The sequence below is a fragment of the Trachurus trachurus genome, assembly GCF_905171665.1.
Source record: "Trachurus trachurus genome assembly, chromosome: 2".
Taxonomy (NCBI): Eukaryota; Metazoa; Chordata; class Actinopteri; order Carangiformes; family Carangidae; genus Trachurus; species Trachurus trachurus.
The window spans coordinates 9,488,531-9,507,974 of record NC_139914.1 but is presented as its reverse complement, the minus strand read 5'-3'; the positions used below and the strand labels follow the sequence as shown (position 1 = coordinate 9,507,974).

Below are 19,444 nucleotides of genomic sequence, written 5' to 3'. Positions count from 1 at the left end.
ACCTTCCTCTTTTGTTCGGGTCACAAGTGACCTGTTTTCAGGTTTTAAATGCATAAAAATACCAAGTACATTTGTTTATAGCATCAAGGCTTCTTGGCTTTGTCAGGGACCTCTATTTAAACAAAATAAAACAAAAACATGGGGTCAAAACTGATGCTAACACAAGAAATGGTAGCAGAAAGCTGACAAAAGGAAATTGAAGACAAGGGCCATACTGACAAAAAAGGCCCAGGGGCCCACACCAAAAAAATATTAAAACCAATATTTTCATGGATAAGGAAGCCTGACAATGTAACCAAGAAAGAGAAAAACAATTGGATGAAAAAAAAGTGTATTTTACAGCTGATTTAAAACACTATAGACTATATAACACTATAGATGGTAGCAGAAAGCTAACACAAGACGAAGGTTAAATAGATACACATCTGATGTTAACATTTAAACTTTTATTTCCTCACTTCTGCCACTAGATGGCAGAGGAGGACCGAAGTTAAACCTGAGTTTATTGTGGCTTGTCAACATGAGTACACATGAACGAGATACAGCAAAGCAAAAAGCATGACGTACTCATGTATTTGGCTTTTAAACACAACTGCTGCCACGACTGATGGAGCAGTTGGAGTTAAAACAGTGGTTTCTCTTGTTCCTTTCTTACCTTCTCTCCTTTCCTCTGTCTCCTCCTCTCTCTCTGAGTTGTTGTGAAATGCTCAGCTCTTTCTCCCTCTCCACATCTTCACTGTCACTCACTGTGTGGCCTGGCTCTAAACCCCCCCCCCCAGCCCCCCACAGCCTCCACCCCGCTGCGCCGTCACTGTCTGGCTGCTTCCTGCGACTGTCCTCTGCCCTCTCTCCCTGTCTGCCGTCATCTCCGTCAGTCTGGATGAGCCGTCATCGGCTGCCTCTGGCCTCTCTCTCTCCCCCCACTGTCTCTTTGTCCCCCCTCTCCTCACCTCTCCTCCCACATTTCTCTCTCCTGAAGAAGCCACCAAGTCACACGTTGGTCTTTTCTTAAAGTAATGAGGGTTTTAAAACAGACGTCCTCCTGAGAGTATTCCAAGAATACCTCCAAGGAGCCAGTCAACCTGCAGAATCACCTGCCCCGGGGAGCTGCTGTCGTCATCCCCCATGCACGAGTTTCCCTTTGGCTCAGACTATTAATAACTGCAAGCAGGAATTACTTATTGAGAAGTTGTATCAAGGGCACTGAATGCAAATATATCACCTCACTTCAGTATTTCCTCTAAAGGTGCAAACAAAACAGACGGAGACAGATCTAGCATGATGAAATATTTAAGATGCAAGGTGGCCGAGGTGTTTGGGAAACTTTCAAACCTTTAAGGTGACGTTTTCCCTTGTCCTCCAGTTGAAAAGAAAATATTATAAAGATAATATCCACTCATCATTGGCTGGATTGTGCAGTTTTTCATCACGTAACCAAGGCAGCAGACAGTCATGATGTTCTTACAGTCTTACAGAGGTGAGACTTTTCATTAACCCCTGTGAAATATTGAGAAGGAGGCCAGCTCTCCTTTCTCCTGCGACATAGAAAGGAAAAAAACTATAAGCAAAGCCCTTTTTTAAAAATAAAAAAATAGATTTTCTATTATAAAATGACATATTTGATGCATATTTATAATTAAATGTCTCAATTTCATTTTATTTTGACATTTGAATATTGTGTCATTGGTTGACCTTGGAGGTGTCTGTAGAGGAGGCAGCACAGTGAAGTCACTGCAACATAAAAAGAAAGGCATGGGGGTGGGGGGGTGAGGGGGGGTCCACAGGGACAGTGAGGACACAGTGTGTGTCCGTGTCTCTGTGTTTGCAGGTTTCAGGTTTAGAGGAGGAGCTCAGGTCAGATCAGTGTTGTCAGGGCTCGTGTGTGTTTTCCCTGAACTCCTTTCCTTTGTTTGTCTTCGGTTTGGTTCTTTGAACTATGCATTAGGCATTTTTTATATTTTTTTATTTGCAAAACATCACACATTGGTGCACAAGGCAGAAATACTTTAATTGGTTATGTCAAACCATGATTCTAAAGCACCAGCAAGGCTCTATTAGAGTCTGTTTACTCAGATTTAAGGATTGATGATATTGATTACTTGATTGGTTTCCTTTAAAATTCTCCAAGATTATTCACCCAGAAACAAAAAGGCATTCTTTTGTCCAATAAGGTCTCACCTGGCCAATTTGATTATCTCTGCCTCCTAAAGAGCACTAAGAAACAAACCTGATTCTGCTTTTGCCACTGGACTCTTGGCATGCGTCGTGTATTTTACAGGACAAAGCTTCAGAGCTCTGCACAAGAGCACGGAGATGAGAGCTGTAAATGTAAATACACGTTCAGTATAAATGCATGTGACACATTGATCACTCATCGCACACTTGACTTGATTGACCAAGGCACATATAGTGTTTTTTGTTTTGTTATTGGATTTTGTTTTAGGTTCATATTTTAAACAAGAAGCTGGACTTCAGTCATGTTCAGTCAAAGTGCGGCTCCAAGGATAATCTGAAGCACACGGCCAAAGGAGGCAATGTATGTACGACTTCCTCTTTTCTTTCTTTCTCTCTCTCTCTGATCTCTCCTCCTTCTTCTCCTTCTCCTTCCAGCTGCTGGAGCGCTCTGTCATGCTACTTTTTATCTGTTCATCTCTTGACCCATCTGTGTGTCCGCATTGGCTTGTTTCAGCCTAGCTAAACAAGGCTTTATTCCCAAAGTGCAATACATCCATGTTACTTCTTTGTCAACCAGGAAGTAAAGTTCCCTTCGCTCTTGGAAGTGATTTATTATTTTTGTTTTCTATTTTGTGGATTTATGTCTTTTAATACTTGTATAAATAACGGATGCCGCACTTGGGAATTAAACTCTTTGAAATATGCTTCAGGGTGCTAGAACAAGTTCAGGACTCTACAGATTACAGCGCTGCAAGTGCAGCATCTGCACACTGATAACTGCCTTCATCCCTGCGTCAGACTTAAACTCCCTCAGTAAAAAGACTCCAGTTTATTTTCAGCTGAAATTCAAATGCTAAAGTGAGCTCCGACGGATTGATCGGTCATGGATTTTAAAATTGGGACACTTTTACAGGATTATTTTTGGGGCGGGATGGGAGGGGAGGAAATGGGACCTTTCTGAGCCCCCCCCCCCCCCCCCCCCCCTCCCCTCCTGCTTCCCGTTTTAGAAAGTCCTCATGTTGCCTATTTGTCTGTGTTTAGAAAAGAAAAAAAGAAAAAGAAAAAAAAAGTCACCCTGTCATTTCCAGGTTATGATTCCAAGTGTTAAACTGGACTTTAGCCACATTCAGTCTAAATGTGGCTCCCTGGACAAAATCCAGCACTTGGCAGGCGGGGGACACGTGAGTGGCTAACCAGAAAAACACACACACACACACTTTCAGAAACATCTCTCCAAGTCCTCTCATTCTAACACACCTTACACGTTTAGTCTGTGAACTGTAGCCGTGGAGTGTCTTCATCTTTTCCCACTGTGTTTTGTGCCTCAGAAGCAAAAATATCCCTCATTTCCTACACCAACAAAACATATGGTTTATTTGCCTGGGCCACAACATACAGTGTCTAAATTCTTAACATAAACACCTCTCTACAGCATGCAGGGTTGTCACCGTATCTCCTTAACAGTGTTTGTAGACGCACTAATTCATATCACCCATGGACAATAAAGTTTAATTGAAGCATCTGCTCCCTGTAGCATCATGTAGTGCCTGTGCTCTGCGTTTTGTTTGCCGTCTGTGTCGTCGCCGCTTGCTTTCATGTTAACCCTCTCCTGGTAGCAGAAGTCCATGTCTCGTGTGTGTGTGTGTGTGTGTGTGTGTGTGTGTGTGCTAGACCTCGATCTGCCTCCGCATCATCTAATCTCTCTTCACATCATCCCGTTTGTCACTTTGTGTGGCTTCCATCCCTCTAAAGTGTTTGCGTAGCGCATAGTTTTCCCGCACTGCCTGTTTCGTTGTTTGTTTTTTTTCTTGTGAATAACGTACAGTGCCGTCTACACTGGCCCACAGATCCAAATCCAGACCAAGAAGATCGACTTGAGCCACGTCACTTCCAAGTGTAACTCCATGTCCAACATCCACCACAGGCCAGGTACGGTTCACTGCTGGAATAGCATTCAAGTTTATTTGTGGACATAACAAGGATAAGTAGATCATCTAAAATCCTGTAGAGATTAAAAACAAAGTAGCTCATTCAGTTTAATTCAGATTATGTTACTGTTTACTGTTACTTACCTTTCTCAGTTTGTAATGTGTCGGCATAAAAGTTTGGACAGACATCTTCTTATTCAATGTTTTTTCTTTATTATAATGACTTTCTACATTGTAGATTCAAACTAAAAACATAAAACTATGAAGGAACACTTATGGAATTATATAGTAAACACAAAAGTGTTACACAAAGCAGAATATATTTTAGATTTTTCGAAGTAACCACCTACTGTGTGGCTACTTGTATCCCTTCATAGTTTTGATGTCTTCAGTTTGAATCTACAAGGTAGAAATAAATACAAATAAAGAAAAAACATTGAATGGGAAGGTGTGTCCAAATTCTTGATGCCATCTGCAATTTATGATATTGTATGACTGCACTTTATTGCACTGATTGAGTGTTTCTGAGGTGAATCACTGGGTTTGGTTCTTGTCCTGCTCCCAGGCGGAGGCCACGTGCGCATTGAGAATGTGAAACTGGACTTTAAAGATAAGGCCCACGCCAAGGTCGGGTCCCTGGACAACACCAGTCATATGCCTGGCGGGGGAAACATCATGGTAAAAGGAGAAGCACGCAATGTCTCTCTGTCTCTCTCTCTGTGTCTCTCTCTCTGTCTGCTGGGTTCTGTAGAAATAAAGACAACCATGACCTGAACTCTTCTGTCCCGGCAGATTGAGAGCCACAAGCTGAGCTTCCGGGAATCTGCCAAAGCTCGAGTGGACCACGGCGCCGAAATCGTGGTCACCCACTCCCCCGGGATGGAGACGGGAGGCACCTCCCCTCGTCTGTCCTCCGCCGGCAGCATCAACCTCCTGGAGTCGCCACAGCTCTCCACGCTGGCCCAGGATGTCACCGCCGCTCTGGCCAAGCAGGGCTTATGAGCCGGCTGCCTCTGCTTAGGATACCCATTAAAAAAAGAAAGGGAAAAAAAAAAAAAAAAAAGAAACGAAATCCACACCATTACTCTTCTTCCCAATTGGTCTCATTCACTGATAAGCAACCAGTGTTTTCCCAAGGTTCCTCACTGCAACATGACCCCCCCACTCACTTGACCCCCTCCCCCCCACAGGTTCTACTGTTGTAGTTGATTGACTGGCTTGTCCGTCGACAACCCTCCCACTATTTCCCACGGGATTTTAAAAACTGAATTCTATAAGATTATACTTAATTCACCCCCACCGAGATAAAAAAGAAAAAAAAAACAGGGGGACACGCCCATGCCCAGTCAGTCTTTATCTGTTTTTCCAATCACTTCTCTCCACTCAGATATGGACTTTTCTGTTTTGTTTCAGATCGGCTGAATGCTAAGGTTCGACTGGATGTGTTTGTCCAAGAAAGCGTTGATGGTTTTATGATTGTACAGTGATATTTTTAGCGTGAAAAGCATCACTACATTCCACTTGTATGGGGATAAACTCATGCATAACGTCCATTCAGAATTTATATGGTACTGAATGCAAGATATAGCTATTAGATACTAGAAGGTAGTATTAATGATACATCCGTGTGTGAGAGAGGCGTAACTTACAGAAACATGGCGTGTAACTGTAACCTGCAAAAGAATGGCTGATGAGCATGTCTGATGAAATGTGACATTTTTAGTCAAAAACGACATGAACTTTTGTTTGTTTTGTCGGTTGGATTTGAATCGTATGATTTCCTGATATGTGCTGAATTGTTGGACAAATTGTGTTCGCTTGTTATGTTTTGTTTTTTTCTTTTTATATATATATATGTCACTGTAGTGGAAGTTGTTCCAGTTTTGTATGTTCCCTGTGGCTGCACTGGCTTATTAGCACTTCAATGTTGATAACCATTGCAGTTATGTTGAGTCAAGTGCTAAAAGGCTAGCTTTCCAATAGATTTCTCTCTGTTTTATTTTCTGCAAACCAATGGGCTGCTCTTTTTTTTAGTTTTACACTAGCTCTGTGGTTTTTATTAGGCTACATCAATGCTGTTATGCTGGCATGGCAAATGAATTATAAATAAATTAGATCTATTTGGAGCAATCTTAAACTTTTCAGTGTGAGTCTAAATGACCAGGGTGCGTCCGAGTGTCTGAACGTCAAAGTCAGATCCCTGAGAGGCCTCTAATGCTCCTATGACTTTTCTTCCTTGGCAGAGAGGGGGTTGTACAATGTGTCTGAATGAAAAAAAGGGCCTGAAGTTTGTTTTAAAAAAATAAAAAATAAAGAAGTGGAAAGTAAGAAGCTTTATATGAAAACATTCCATTTGAAAGAGCAGCTACTCGGCCCTTTTTGTTTGATGGAACCAGTAACTTAATGGAAGAAGAAACGGCAAAGACCCTCAACTTGCAGCTGTTAGGATCCATAAAAAAAAGAGTAAAAAAAACAAAAAACAAAACAGTTCTAGCATATTCTCTGCTCACCATTGTGAAAGTCCTCTGACTCCCTCCCCCCCTCTCCTCCTTCTCTCCTGTGTCAGCTGCCCCTCCAGTGTTCTTCTGTGCTTCCTATATTCTTGCCTCCCTGCCCCCCCAAGCCCCTCTTTGCCTGTGTAATTGTATTTAAAAGACCATGTAGATGTGTGCACACTTTCCGATGTTTGAGACGTACTGATGACAAATGCTCCTACAGGATGATGATGACAACAGAAATAAAGAAAATAAAAAGTGATTTGCTTGAGTTTTTATTATATTAAGCGAAACATTGTATTGATGTTCACTTTAAATGTCAAAACCTGTTTTGGGGGGTTTCATACTGAATCCATGGGCAGTGGTGGCATTTCCAGGTATCCCATCTGTTGTAATGGTCTGGGAAGGAAAGGCTGAAAATCTCTATAACATAAAATTCATTTTTTATTATTGCTGGAGGGACTAGAAGTGCCTCTGTGGCTCTATGGGCCTTTTATTGTGCTCACAGCTCACTGATGGTAATAATTATCTTATATACATTATAGAGACGAACATTGTGCTTTTTTATTGAAGTTATGTCACACAAAACATATGATCATATCATAAAATATGATGCATTATATCACCACATATAGGTTGGCCCCCCTACTGGGGGATTAAACAACCTGTTGACATTGAAAATGGGTGGAGGGGTAGGTGTGTTAACCTTGGTGTAGCTGCTGCACCATCCGGACGCAAGTCAACGTGCGTTTAAATTGACATGCTGCGTCTCTGCGCCGCGAAAAGACGCACAAACATCTGCAGCCGGCCGCACACTGCGTCTTTAAGCTCCGCCGCCTACAATTAGCACGGCGATCAACTGTCACTGTCCGGCGAGGGAGGTGCTGAAATCAGAGCGCTCGCTCCTTCTCCGTCTCCCCCACCCTCCACCCTCCACCCCCACCCCTGCTCTCTCTCTCTCGCTCGCTCTTCTCTCTCCTCTCTCTCTATATATCTCTATTGCCGTCCGACCGACCGATACTTGCAGCCATTTTACGCAGAACGAACCCAATCATGTCGTGAGGGAAGCTCGCTGGTCACCTGGGCAGAGCCAGCAGCCCGGTCCGGTGGTCGCACACAGGCAGGCAGGATGGTGAAGAGGAAAAGCCTGGATGAAAATGAGCCGGAGTGCGGGAAGGGTATACCGTTCCCCATCCAGACCTTCCTATGGAGGCAAACCAGGTTAGTCCGTGTGTGTGTGTGTGTCAGTGCAAATTGATAACAGGTGTTTTGCCAGCGCCGAAAATAAAGAGAATCAAGGCTGTGTGTGTGACAGCTGATGTTGTCAAGCCCGCAGCTCGACACATGAGCAGAAAAAAAAGTCGCATTTTGTGGTTTGTGATTCAAAGCAGATGTATATTGGCTTCAATATGAATCAACCCCGTGAATGGGGAAACCGTGTCAGCAGCCAGTGTGTCAGTTCTGAATGTGTTAAATAGAAGGAGGTGGACTGCATGTTTTGTTTTTTTCTTTATTTGCAAGGTGTTCACCTTGAATGCAGCAGATTGTGATGTCACACCTGTAAAGCAAATTTACACAGAGAGTGGGACAAATAAAGAGTAGCAGAGAGATGATTGTCATGTTGGTGCAAAAAAAAAAAAAAAACCTCTGACACTATGTTTTGTTATTTGACATTGGAGATCTGACAGTGTTGTATTCATATGTGCATGTTTCCATCCTTTTCTATGTTTTTCAGTGCATTTCTGCGCCCAAAGTTAGGAAAGCAGTATGAAGCATCTTGCGTGGTAAGTCATTTCATACTGTAATGCCATGCTGCATGCATGGTGATGGGAAACAATCACTCTCTTCCCAGTAATCTGTTTTTACCTTAATGCACCTGCAGATCAACTGGGGCTCTTTATTTTGCATTTAGTAAATTAGTTTTTGCCCTGGCTTCCCCCTATTACCCAGGAGCCAGACCTTTGGAAACTCATATCCATAATGACACTTTTCCAGATCCCTTTGGATCCAAACAGAGCTGCCAGTGTCTCTCCCACAGGCATCGCCTCGCTGGAGGCCATGTGGGACATTTAAATAGTCAAAGAAGCCTTTAGTCCCCGGCTGATGTCTCTTTTCTTTTTCTCCCTGGCTGCCTCTCCAAGTCTTTTGAGCGGGTGCTGGTGGAGAATAAGCTCCATGGGCTGTCGCCGGCCCTGTCAGAGGCCATCCAGAGCATCTCCCGCTGGGAGCTGGTCCAGGCGGCGCTGCCTCATGTACTCCACTGCACCTCCATCCTGCTGTCTAACAGGAACAAGCTGGGTGAGGACACGCAGGACACACATTACCACCACTGTAGGCATCGAGCTGACAGCCTCATGCAGGTTATCCTCATTCAACAAAACACACAACGGATGTTCTTTCAGTTGCAGGACAGATACAGAACAGCCTGACAGTACAGCACACTGCAGGGCTCAGTTATGAAAACAATGGAGAAAATATCTTTATTTAAACGATGTGTGTTATTTTTCTGGATCAAAGCCACTTGAGGTTATTCACTGACTTTGTTTTATAAGGCACTTTAATATGCATTATTATTAAGACAAGAGCTTTTAATGAATCCACATATATATCCACACACAATAAACAGGTTGTAGTGAAGAATAGAAATACAAACTTTTAAAGGGATAGTTCAACATTTTGGCAAAAAAGGCCCATTTTTTGCCACATTTTTCGAGGCAGATGCAGAGACTGATCAGTGGTTTTGGAGAGCGTTTTGGAGTTGTTGGATTGTGTATTTGATGAGTTTAATGAGGGAAACCAAGAAATCCCATATTAGCCTCCGTAGCGTAGCTCTGAGCAGCTCATGGCTCTGCTCCACCGTTCCAAAAATAGCTTGCACCAACAATTAAAGATAACGAACCTACTCTTAAAACTATAGGGATTATGGCAGTGGGCCAATTTTCCAAAATGTTGAACTATCCCTTTAAGTCTTCATTAAATAAGCCATAATCATTAAAGAAATTGAATGAATAAAGACATAAAATGTTTCATTCTGTGCATAATGGATCTATATAATGTATTGGTTACACTTTTTTAATTGAATTGTTGGCATAAATACACTTTTCCATGATATTCTTATTTATTGAGATGCACCTGTACATCCACTAATATGCCAGAACCCACCGACAACTACTCACTCTTTCCATTCGTCACCTCACTAAGCAGCACCAAGCATTAACCTCTCGACCTCCTCACCCCTGACAGGTCACCAGGACAAGCTGGGCGTGGCCGAGACCAAGCTGCTCCACACGCTGCACTGGATGCTGCTGGACGCCGCGCAGGAGTGCAACCACGAGCCCAGCCTGGGCCACGGCTGGTCGGGGGGCAGCAGCAGCAGCGCCTTCCTCCAGCCCGTGGGGAACCAGGGCTCGTCGCCGGGGGCTCCGGGCTCCTGCTCCGGCTCGGCCCTCGGGGGCTCGGGGCCCCAGCACAGCGGCTCCCTGCTGGAGGACGACGAGCACAACCGCACCAAGCTGTTCCACAAGAGCATGGCCACGGTGGAGCTGTTTGTGTTCCTTTTCGCCCCGCTCATCCATCGGATAAAGGTCTGTTGCTCGTCAAATAAACATGTGCAGCCTTGGAGTAGACAGTAATAGCAGCATGCCAGAAATTACTAATATTTATCGTCACTGTGCAGGGAGCTTGCAAACATTATGTCACAGCCAAAAGATTTTTCATATTCTGAAATTCTTAATATCTCAACTGGCCTTCCTACTAGACGATCATATTGAACCCTGTAAAACACACACCCAGGGTCACCCCATGACTATTGATCTGTGTGTACAAACAGATGCCAGAGTCACATTACAGTGACAGTCCCATTGGGATTGCACTGTTTCCCAACTGGACAAATGATCGCACCATGACAACAGCACTTTTGTTGAATGCATACAAAATGCTTTGGGGGGGTTGAGATAAAATGTGCAGAAATGTTTCCTCTATTAATGAGATTTTAAATCTGTCACTCCTTGTTTTTCTCAGGAGTCGGACCTGACCTTCCGATTGGCCAGCGGCCTGGTCATATGGCAGCCCATGTGGGAGCACCGGCAGCCCGACATCCCCGCCTTCACCGCGCTCATCAAACCCGTGAGAAACATTGTGACAGGTAAATCAGATAATCCTCACTTACTGTACCCCCCTCCCCTTTTATCTATTTTTATTCCCTCGTAATTAAAACACACAATCTTGCTGTGCCTGTCTCGACAGCTAAGAGGAACTCCCCCGTCAACAACCAGTGCAGCCCCTGTGGGTCGGGCAACCCGGGTCCCATGGTGAGTGAGCGCATTTAGCTCAGATCTTTGTCAGATTTTGCCTCCCATGTTGATTGGACATGTTCAGGCGAGACTCTGAGGCTTCTTCCCCTCCCCCCATAACATTCCCACTGGGGGCAGGCTGATAATATTCATTAGCACCAGTCATCCGGGAGCATTAGTGTGGTTAGCGAGGGGTCAGGACAGAAACTCGCTCCGGCCTCAAAGCCTTTAATTACCAGGAGCTGTCTGTTTGTCTTTCAGTCTGTTTATCCACCCGTGTACAGTATCTGTCCATCTCTCTCCCCCCCTCTCCTCCACCCGCAGGGCTTCCAGGTGGTTTGCGAAGCGGCCCAATCAGACTCCTCCTCCCCCTCGGCTGGAGAGCAGAGCTGTCGTCGTGGTAACTCGGTGGAGAAGGGTGGCCCTTCCCAACAACCCCCGCCGGTGAAAGGCCCGTCCAAGAAAAAGTGAGCTCTGTTATTGAATTAACCCCTCGAGAGGCAGCGAGATAGGAAGCACTTGATCGTGTGTTGCGTCATTGATTTTTGATCTAGAGGTTATGTGGACGCGTTAAAGCCCGTTCAGGCGTGCTGTTAAGCAGGATGATGCTCAGGTGTCATAAATACTGTAAATGGAACAAGGCACAGACACTTTTGATCCACATTTCTCTGTCTTTGAAGCACATGCACTAATCTGCTCTTTAGGGCAGTGGTTCCCAATCTTTTTTGGCTCGTGACCCCATTTTGACATCACAAATTTCTGGCGACCCCACGATCACAGCATTTTATTTGAACTCAATTTATATTCAAGAAAGTGAAAGTATAGAATACAGATGTTTAAGGTTGTGGAGATGTGTAAGATAGACATTTCAGGCGACCCCAAAACACTGGGTTAGGGTTACTGTATTATATTATATGGAATTATATTCAATCTGGAGCGGTAACATCAGAATAACCACTTTTTAAAATATTTTTTTTGGCATTTTTGCCTTTAATTGACAAGATAGTGGAGAGAGACTGGAAAGTAGGAAGGAATGAGATGCAGTACAGACCGGCACAGTCATAATCAGAAAAACCTTTATTGTCCCTTGCAAAAAGCAGTGGAAATTCATCTTTGACGTGCTCACAGATGTGCATAGAATAAAAAAAAACACAAGTTAAAAACACAGTTTAGACATAAAACAACAATACAGGGGACTCGATCCAGCGATCACTGCATTGGGTATTGCCAACATGGGACGTGTTCTTAACCACACGACAACCAAGCACCTGAATAACCACAATTTCACATCATTAAGAATGCATGTGACTTGCAAGAAAGTAATACTGGCTATTATATATGTATTATCTAGTCAGATTTTCATCAGGTCAACTTATTTAAAATGTTTTTTTTTAATGATTAAAACATCAACATGAATGAGTGTGGTGTGGTTAACCATCCAGTTCACTCATCAGATGATTATATCAAAATGATGAATAATTTAAGACAGTGATGAAGTCTTTCAGCATGTGCAATAAGGCAGTGAAATCACATATGAATCAATATTGCAGCTCCGTGCAGATCAATGCTGCTCTCACAAAATGTGAACCGTGCACCCGAGCAGCAGCAGCCTTCCTCCAGCCGGTCGTGGCGGGTGGAAGCAGTGCAGCAGTGCAGTGATTTTTTTCCAAGTGACCCGCGCTGACACAGAGCTGGTGCCATCATCTTGTTGATGGCTAAACATTTAGCCCTGCGGCAGCGTCTGTCGAAAAAACACACTGCACGGCACAGCTCGCTCCACTAGCTCGCTCGGAGATAGCGTATATGAATAGCTCCTCCTTCCCCTGTGTAATGTGTCGCTCTGAGCAGCACCGTCTCCACACACACATACATACAGCGCCTTGTCTTGCTCGAGCATCCGCAGACCCATCTGACATTTGCCCGCATAACCGGGGTAATTACGCTGAAGTAATGTGCTACATGTCTAATGCTGGCAGTGTCCCCGGCCTGGCGTGACATGGCCTGGCTTGATTTTTCGCTCTGCCAACGGCAAGTCTGGCATTGTTCGGTCCTCGCTGCCAGACTTAAAACTCAGCCTGTGCTCGCTTTTGGCACGAACGCGGCAAAGGTTTGACCAGGTTGGCTGGCAGCAAACGATGAACTGACCCCGCTCAGAGTCTGGTATTGTTGAGAGAAGTTAAAAATCCTGGTTCAGAGGCCGTTCCCTCTGCCTCGCACCTTTTTATAACTGTAAATCTAAGGTTTTTAGCCTGAACTCCTCAGGTTTTCATCCACAAATATGATGTACTGTTATCAGAAAACACCAAACAGGCTCTGTCTGTGCAGATAAATCCTGAGATAAACACTTGAAAAATTTGGTGTTTACCATTTCTAAGGGCTGTCACCATCCTGAATCACCCAACCAGTGGGCTGAGAGAATTAGAGCGATGGAAGGAGAGGCTGATAAGCCGTCGGTTGCTCATCCGCACTCGTCCTGACAACCAAACAAGTCACTCCGACGCTTCCTCTGATCCATCTGACAGCCAGCAAGTGACTGCAAATCAAAATAAGCCTCCCCTCCCCTAAGCTATTCTCATACACGAAAAGGGTTTTTTCAGCAGTCACATGTTAATGCAGGAAGGGAGATGATGAGAATGATCCCATTGTTTTGCTGCGCACACCCAACAGAGATGGATTAATTGCTTTCTCTGTGCCGGCAGTGGAAATTTTGAGCCGTCGTGTGGAAAATGTGAGCAGGAGTCGTTAGAGAGGTGGCGTGGATGTAAATTATAGGTTGTGTTCATACTGTATGGATCCAGCAAGGGGCGGGGCTGTGCAGTGGGCCTACACCAGCAGAAATCTTATCAAAACATCTCCTCAACCCAGTCTTTTCTTTTATCTTTGCTGGAGTTTAAATTTGTTTTTGCTCCCTGATGTTCACACACACACACACACACACACACACACACACACACACACACACACTCTTCCGCACCGTACCACCCCCGATATTTCCACCATCAGCGCCGCCTGTGATTAATGCAGCTTATTCATCCCATGGCGCAGCATCTCGCGCGCGCCACTCGGAGCACTGCTGATGCTGAGGCAGTTTCCATGGCAACCGCTGGCTGCTGCATCCTCTCCTTATACCGCATGGAGTCGGGGGGCTGGGCCGCCCTGCTCCCTCTCTCTCTCTCTCTCTCTCTCTCTCTCTGTCGGCGGGCCCGGGTGGTTGCTGTCGTCACTCGGTCTCCATGGTGACCTGACACAACAGCAGTAGGCTCGAGTGTGTGTGTGTGTGTGTGTGTGTGTTGGCTAGACAGTGAAACATGATACAGCCTCCCTCTGCTGTCCTCTCTCAAAGTGATTCATGTAGAAATCGACCATCCCTTCCTGCTCCATTTATTACAACAGCCAAGATTAAATGCCTCCTTCTTCCTCTCCCTCCCTCCCTCTCTCTCTCTCTCCCTCACATGATATCAATATGTTCCTCCACAGTGCTCTACACCTTCTGCAACTCACCAACCTGACCTTCATTCCAGCTTATTTATAGTGGACTCACGTACGCTTAGGCTCCCTCTCTCCTCAAATGATGCTGGAGGGAGGCTCTGCCCTTGTTTACCATCCTCCTTTGATGCATTATTAATGAAGCAGCGTGGCAGGAGTTCACGACAGGCTAATAGAACAGGATCGGCAATGATATAGTGTAATTGTTGTGTTTGCAGTGAGTTGTGTGACAGAATCGGAAAGGCTTAAAGCACACACAGAGCATCTTGCGTTTGCACAGCTGTCCCTAACCTTGAATTCTGCTCCACTCCGATCTGCCACTGTCCACAATTGATTTACTCACTTATATCTGTAAATAAGAAAGAACACACACACTTGGAGCAGTGGGCGCCACCTATAACTGTTTGTGGTGTTTTGGTACATCTGCATTAACCTAAAGTCATGCTGCGATAGATAGATATGTATGTATAATTACTGTATTAGGCGTATATGTAAATTACATTTATGTTTTCATAACATAAAAGTTACGGCTTTGTAATACAATGTCAGCAATACACTATAAGTAACAAGGCAGGAGCATCTAGACAGGTTTAAGGAGGGGGGGTGGGAGTTTTACTTCTTCTCACTCCTTTTCGAATATGTATTTCTATGCAGGGCCGTTGCTAGGAATTCTGGGCCCTCTTAAAGAATACTAAAGTGGGCCCCTGCCCCCTGACTTTTCCACTTTTTTTCTTGGACTACATATGTATTATAATTTTTCATTTAGCCTACTTTGTTTTGATGCTAATGCAGCATTACTATGAGTATTAGTCAGGGTCTTATGCAGAATAATTCAGTCTTACAAAGATTAGACTACTGGGTTTTGTGGGCCCTACTCAGCGTTGGGCCCCTAGAATTATCATCACCTTTCTCCCCTATACAACGGCCCTGTTTCTATGTCTTATTATTTTGTCTTTCATATTCGAAATAAACACTTCAATCAATCAATCAAAAAGTACTCCCTAACCTCCGCTCTGCTTCCAGGACGTCAGCCCCCGGCGGTCTGCCGACGTCCGATGGCCAGCGAGCGCGTTACGCCACCTACTTTGACGTGGCCGTCCTGCGCTGCCTGCTGCAGCCCCACTGGACGGAGGAGGGCGTGCACTGGGCGCTGATGTTCTACCTGCAGCGCCTGAGGCAGATCCTGGAGGAGAGACCCGAACGCGCCCCGGAGCCTCTGATCGCTCCTCTGCCGCGGCCGCGCAGCAGCTCCATGGTCGCCGCCACGCCCTCCCTGGTCAACACTCACAAGACCCAGGTAATGGGAGGAGGAGAGCGGGAAGGAATCATGTGGAGCTGCTGTGTAGTTTGTTGTTTTGTTACATTACTTTGTTGTGTTTTTGCAGGATATGAGTCTGAAATGCAACGAAGAAGGCAAATCTCTGAGCACAGAGACCTTTGCGAGGGTGTCTCTGACTAATCTGCGTCGACAGGCGGTCCCTGACCTCGCCTCGGACCTGGGCATGAACATCTTCAAAAAGGTCAGATATGCATCCAAGACACCCTCGTTCCACTTGCATGCAAATGTTATTATATTTGAAGTAGATGAGCACACAAGACAAGGAAACCCTTTCTAAATTAATTTGCTTTGCATTAGAAAAGTGAGACAGACAGAGATCATTGTGGTTTCTCCTCTTGCTCTTCTCCCAGTTTAAGAACCGGCGAGAGGACCGGGAGAGGAAGGGCTCCATCCCCTACCATCACGCGGGGAAGAAGCGTCAGCGGCGCATGGGGGTCCCCTTCCTGCTCCACGACGACCACCTGGACGTCTCGCCCACGCGGAGCACCTTCTCCTTCGGGAGCTTCTCCGGCCTCGGGGACGATCGACGAACTCTGGACCGCGGCTGGCAGGCCACCATCATGGGTACGCAGAGTGCTGCTCGTAATGAGAATAGACTGTGCACAGCACTTCAGCTTCCTCTCCCTTAAGCTCCCCAGTTGGTGATTCAGAGGATTCTGTCTGGATCTTGCTGTCAGCCAGTGAATTAGGCCAGTTCCCTAATACTGGCTTTCCTTATTAGCTCTCACAGAGAAGTGTGATTAAAATTAGCCAAAGGCGTTTATTATTATTACCCAGAAGTAGAGATTTTTCATTTTAAAGCTCTCTTTCCATGAACCCATTGCCCCATTTTACAATCCTGCTATGTATCTAGAAATAAGAGCACAAAAGCAGGATCTGATGTCCAGGCCCTTTCTATAAAAATAGTCAGCTGGCATGTGTGTCTTTGTGTTTGCACTCGTGTGTCTGATTCAACCTGAAAAAACGTATCTGTTGCATCACTTTCCAGGCAGATTCACACGGAGGGGCAGCACGGACACAGCTGCAGACGCCGACAGCCTGAGCGCCAAACACTCACATTCGCACCACTCTCTGCTCAGAGACATGCCCGATCACTCCAACAGCCACAGCGACAACACCGTCAAGGAGGGTGAGTCCAGATAGAGGACGGGGCTTAAGATGCAGGAGGTCAGGAGAGTTATTTTAAAAGATCAAGTCAAGTCAAGTAAACTTTAAACAGTAAAAAATTTAATGAAAACCAACAAGTCTACAAAAGTAAAGGTGAGGTTGTCTCAGCAGCAGCACAGTGGTGTAGTATTGCACTTGAAAACAACCAAATGCTAAAATACTATACAACAAATACTGAAGATGCTATAAATAAGATAGAATGCAACTTCTGACTCGTAAAAATTAACAGTGCCAGTCGAGTCAGATTAAAAGCACTAAAAGCAATCCATCTAATCGCCAGATAAAAGTAATTAAAAATAAATAAAACCAGTAAATAGTGAATAATAAATAAAGGATAACACATCAGCCTTGTAGCTCCATGAGAGCACACTGAGTTTTTCTGCTGAGCAGTTTGTTAGTCTCCCTGAGAGTTACAGTTCATATTCGGAGTGGAGAATATGTGCAGGACCGTTTAAAATTTGAATAAAAAATGAATATATTTTGAGTGTCAATCTGTAGATCAATCAACTTTTCAATATCCACAAAAGTCAATAGAAAATTGAAGAAAATATTCATGCAACCTGAAAGTTTTTGCATGGTAGCACTAGGTAAAGTAAGCCAGATGAAAATAGGAAATAGGCACGTAATAAAGAACAGTGAAGCCAGCGTACAGGAGGGATTAAGGTCAATGCCAGGAGGATAGGAAACTCAGTGCAGCTTGGAGAGAGGCTGGCAGAGTGTAAAACTAACATAAAAATGAAAATATGTCCAAAAAAAAAACAACAACAAAAAAAGGAACTGCAAACTGCCGCAAGATGAAAACTATGATCATGTTACAATGCATCAGCCACAAGAAAGAGAGGGCAGATGCTGCTGACTCCACTGAGGCCTGCTGAGCAGAGAAATAGGATGAGATTATATAACTATAGTATTGTTGTGACTGTGCTAATTTACATATAGTGCTGGCTTTAGATGATTCAACTGCATCACATTCATGCAGCTTGGTTGACTCAGAATAAAAGATATCTGTGTCGAAAGAGAGTTATGCCATGTAGATAGAAATCTATGACCCAGAGCAATTAGAATATATGACAATTCTCCCTTTTCTGTGGCCCCTCAAAAGTCCGATCCCAGATCTCCACCATCACCATGGCGGCGTTCAACACGACGGTGGCGTCCTTCAACGTGGGCTACGCCGACTTCTTCACGGAGCACATGAAGAAACTGTGCAACCCCGTGGCCGTGCCCGAGCTCCCCGTGGAGCCGCTGGCCTGCGCCAACCTGCCGCGCAGCCTCACCGACTCCTGCATCAACTACTCCTGTCTGGAGGAGGGGGAGAACATCGAGGGGACCAACAACTTTGTGCTGAAGAACGGCATGCTGGACCTCACTGTGAGTGACTTAAAGGGATAGTTTGTGGCAAATTCGCCTATTGCTATAATCCCTATAGTCACAGCAGTAGGTGCATTACCTTTAATTATCGGTGCATGTTGTTTTGAGATCAGCGGGGCAGAGACGCGAGCTGCTCAGTGAACACAATGGAGGTGAATGGTACAGGTCCACTGTCCCTCATCAAACTCATCAAATACACAATCCTACAACTCTAAAACGCTCTTGTGGACAAGCTGTGACCTGCACATTCACTGCGTTATGAGATAATCATGTATAATTATGTAACATTACGACACGTGAAGCAAATCCCTGGAACTACCCCACCCAGCAGCCATCTCTGGAATATAGTTCCGGCTGTGCATTAGCCTCGAAAACAACTCGTCTCGTAATGTTACATTATTATCTCATAGCGTGGTGAATGTGCAGGTCACAGCTTGTCCACCAGAGTGTTTTGGAGTTGTTGGATTGTGTATTTGATGAGTTTGATGAGGGACAGAGGACCTGTACCATTCACCTCCATTGTGTTGTTGAGCAGCTAGCGTCTCTGCTCCGCTGATCTCAAAACAACATGCACCGATGATTAAAGGTAATGAACCTACCACTGTGAGAGGATCTAAACTGAAATTTTCTTTTCTCAATCCTCCATCATCCTCCATCCTCCAGGCTGTCCTGCGAGCCCTCTACGCCGTCCTCAGTCACGACATCAGCTCCAGGATCTGCGACGTGGCCCTCAACATCATCGACTGCCTGCTGCAGCTGGGCGTGGTGCCCGGCATGGGCAAGAAGCTGTCCAAGCCCGACAACAAGGAGAACCAGGAGGCGCGGGCCAAAGACTCGGCCGGCCAAGGGCTCGGAGGAGGAGCCCAGGGAGGCGCGGCGGTCCCAGGAGCGGGAGGAGGAGGGGACGGAGGCGGAGGAGGAGGAGGAGGAGGGGGAAGCGGCGGAGGGAGCGGGCAGGGGAGCAAGGACGATGTGAAGAATAACAAGGATAATGATAAAAAGGTGTGTGGGTTTTTTTTCCCATTCATATTCAATTTTATTTTCAGGGTTAGGGTTAGGGAGAATTATCTGTTCATTTGTTCATTTGGATCCCATAGCTGTTACTAATGCAACAGCTGCTCTTCCTGGGGTCCATGTTAAAACATGCATATAAATACCATTACAATGTTGCATAAATGCATACATGAATAC

General features: G+C 45.2%; 2 protein-coding genes across 2 annotated transcripts in view; both read left to right on the top strand.

Moving 5' to 3' along the window:
• Window positions 1-5,280, top strand: part of LOC310998098 (uncharacterized protein) — a 50,273-nt gene extending 44,993 nt beyond the window's left edge. Inside the window, exons 15-19 of the mRNA XM_083987998.1 lie at window positions 2,444-2,536; window positions 3,264-3,356; window positions 4,023-4,104; window positions 4,669-4,781; window positions 4,896-5,280. Coding sequence (XP_083844124.1) covers window positions 2,444-2,536; window positions 3,264-3,356; window positions 4,023-4,104; window positions 4,669-4,781; window positions 4,896-5,105 — 591 coding nt within the window. The 3' untranslated portion in view covers window positions 5,106-5,280. The remainder of the gene's footprint in view (window positions 1-2,443; window positions 2,537-3,263; window positions 3,357-4,022; window positions 4,105-4,668; window positions 4,782-4,895) is intronic.
• A 2,447-nt stretch (window positions 5,281-7,727) lies between these two features.
• unc80 (unc-80 homolog (C. elegans)) overlaps window positions 7,728-19,444 on the top strand; it is a gene marked incomplete at both ends in the record, with an annotated part of 45,450 nt that continues 33,733 nt past the window's right edge. Inside the window, 13 exons of the mRNA XM_083985277.1 lie at window positions 7,728-7,819; window positions 8,334-8,382; window positions 8,740-8,896; window positions 9,842-10,182; window positions 10,619-10,742; window positions 10,844-10,908; window positions 11,215-11,357; window positions 15,400-15,673; window positions 15,762-15,896; window positions 16,066-16,279; window positions 16,704-16,844; window positions 17,985-18,253; window positions 18,917-19,255. Coding sequence (XP_083841403.1) covers window positions 7,728-7,819; window positions 8,334-8,382; window positions 8,740-8,896; window positions 9,842-10,182; window positions 10,619-10,742; window positions 10,844-10,908; window positions 11,215-11,357; window positions 15,400-15,673; window positions 15,762-15,896; window positions 16,066-16,279; window positions 16,704-16,844; window positions 17,985-18,253; window positions 18,917-19,255 — 2,343 coding nt within the window. The remainder of the gene's footprint in view (window positions 7,820-8,333; window positions 8,383-8,739; window positions 8,897-9,841; window positions 10,183-10,618; window positions 10,743-10,843; window positions 10,909-11,214; window positions 11,358-15,399; window positions 15,674-15,761; window positions 15,897-16,065; window positions 16,280-16,703; window positions 16,845-17,984; window positions 18,254-18,916; window positions 19,256-19,444) is intronic.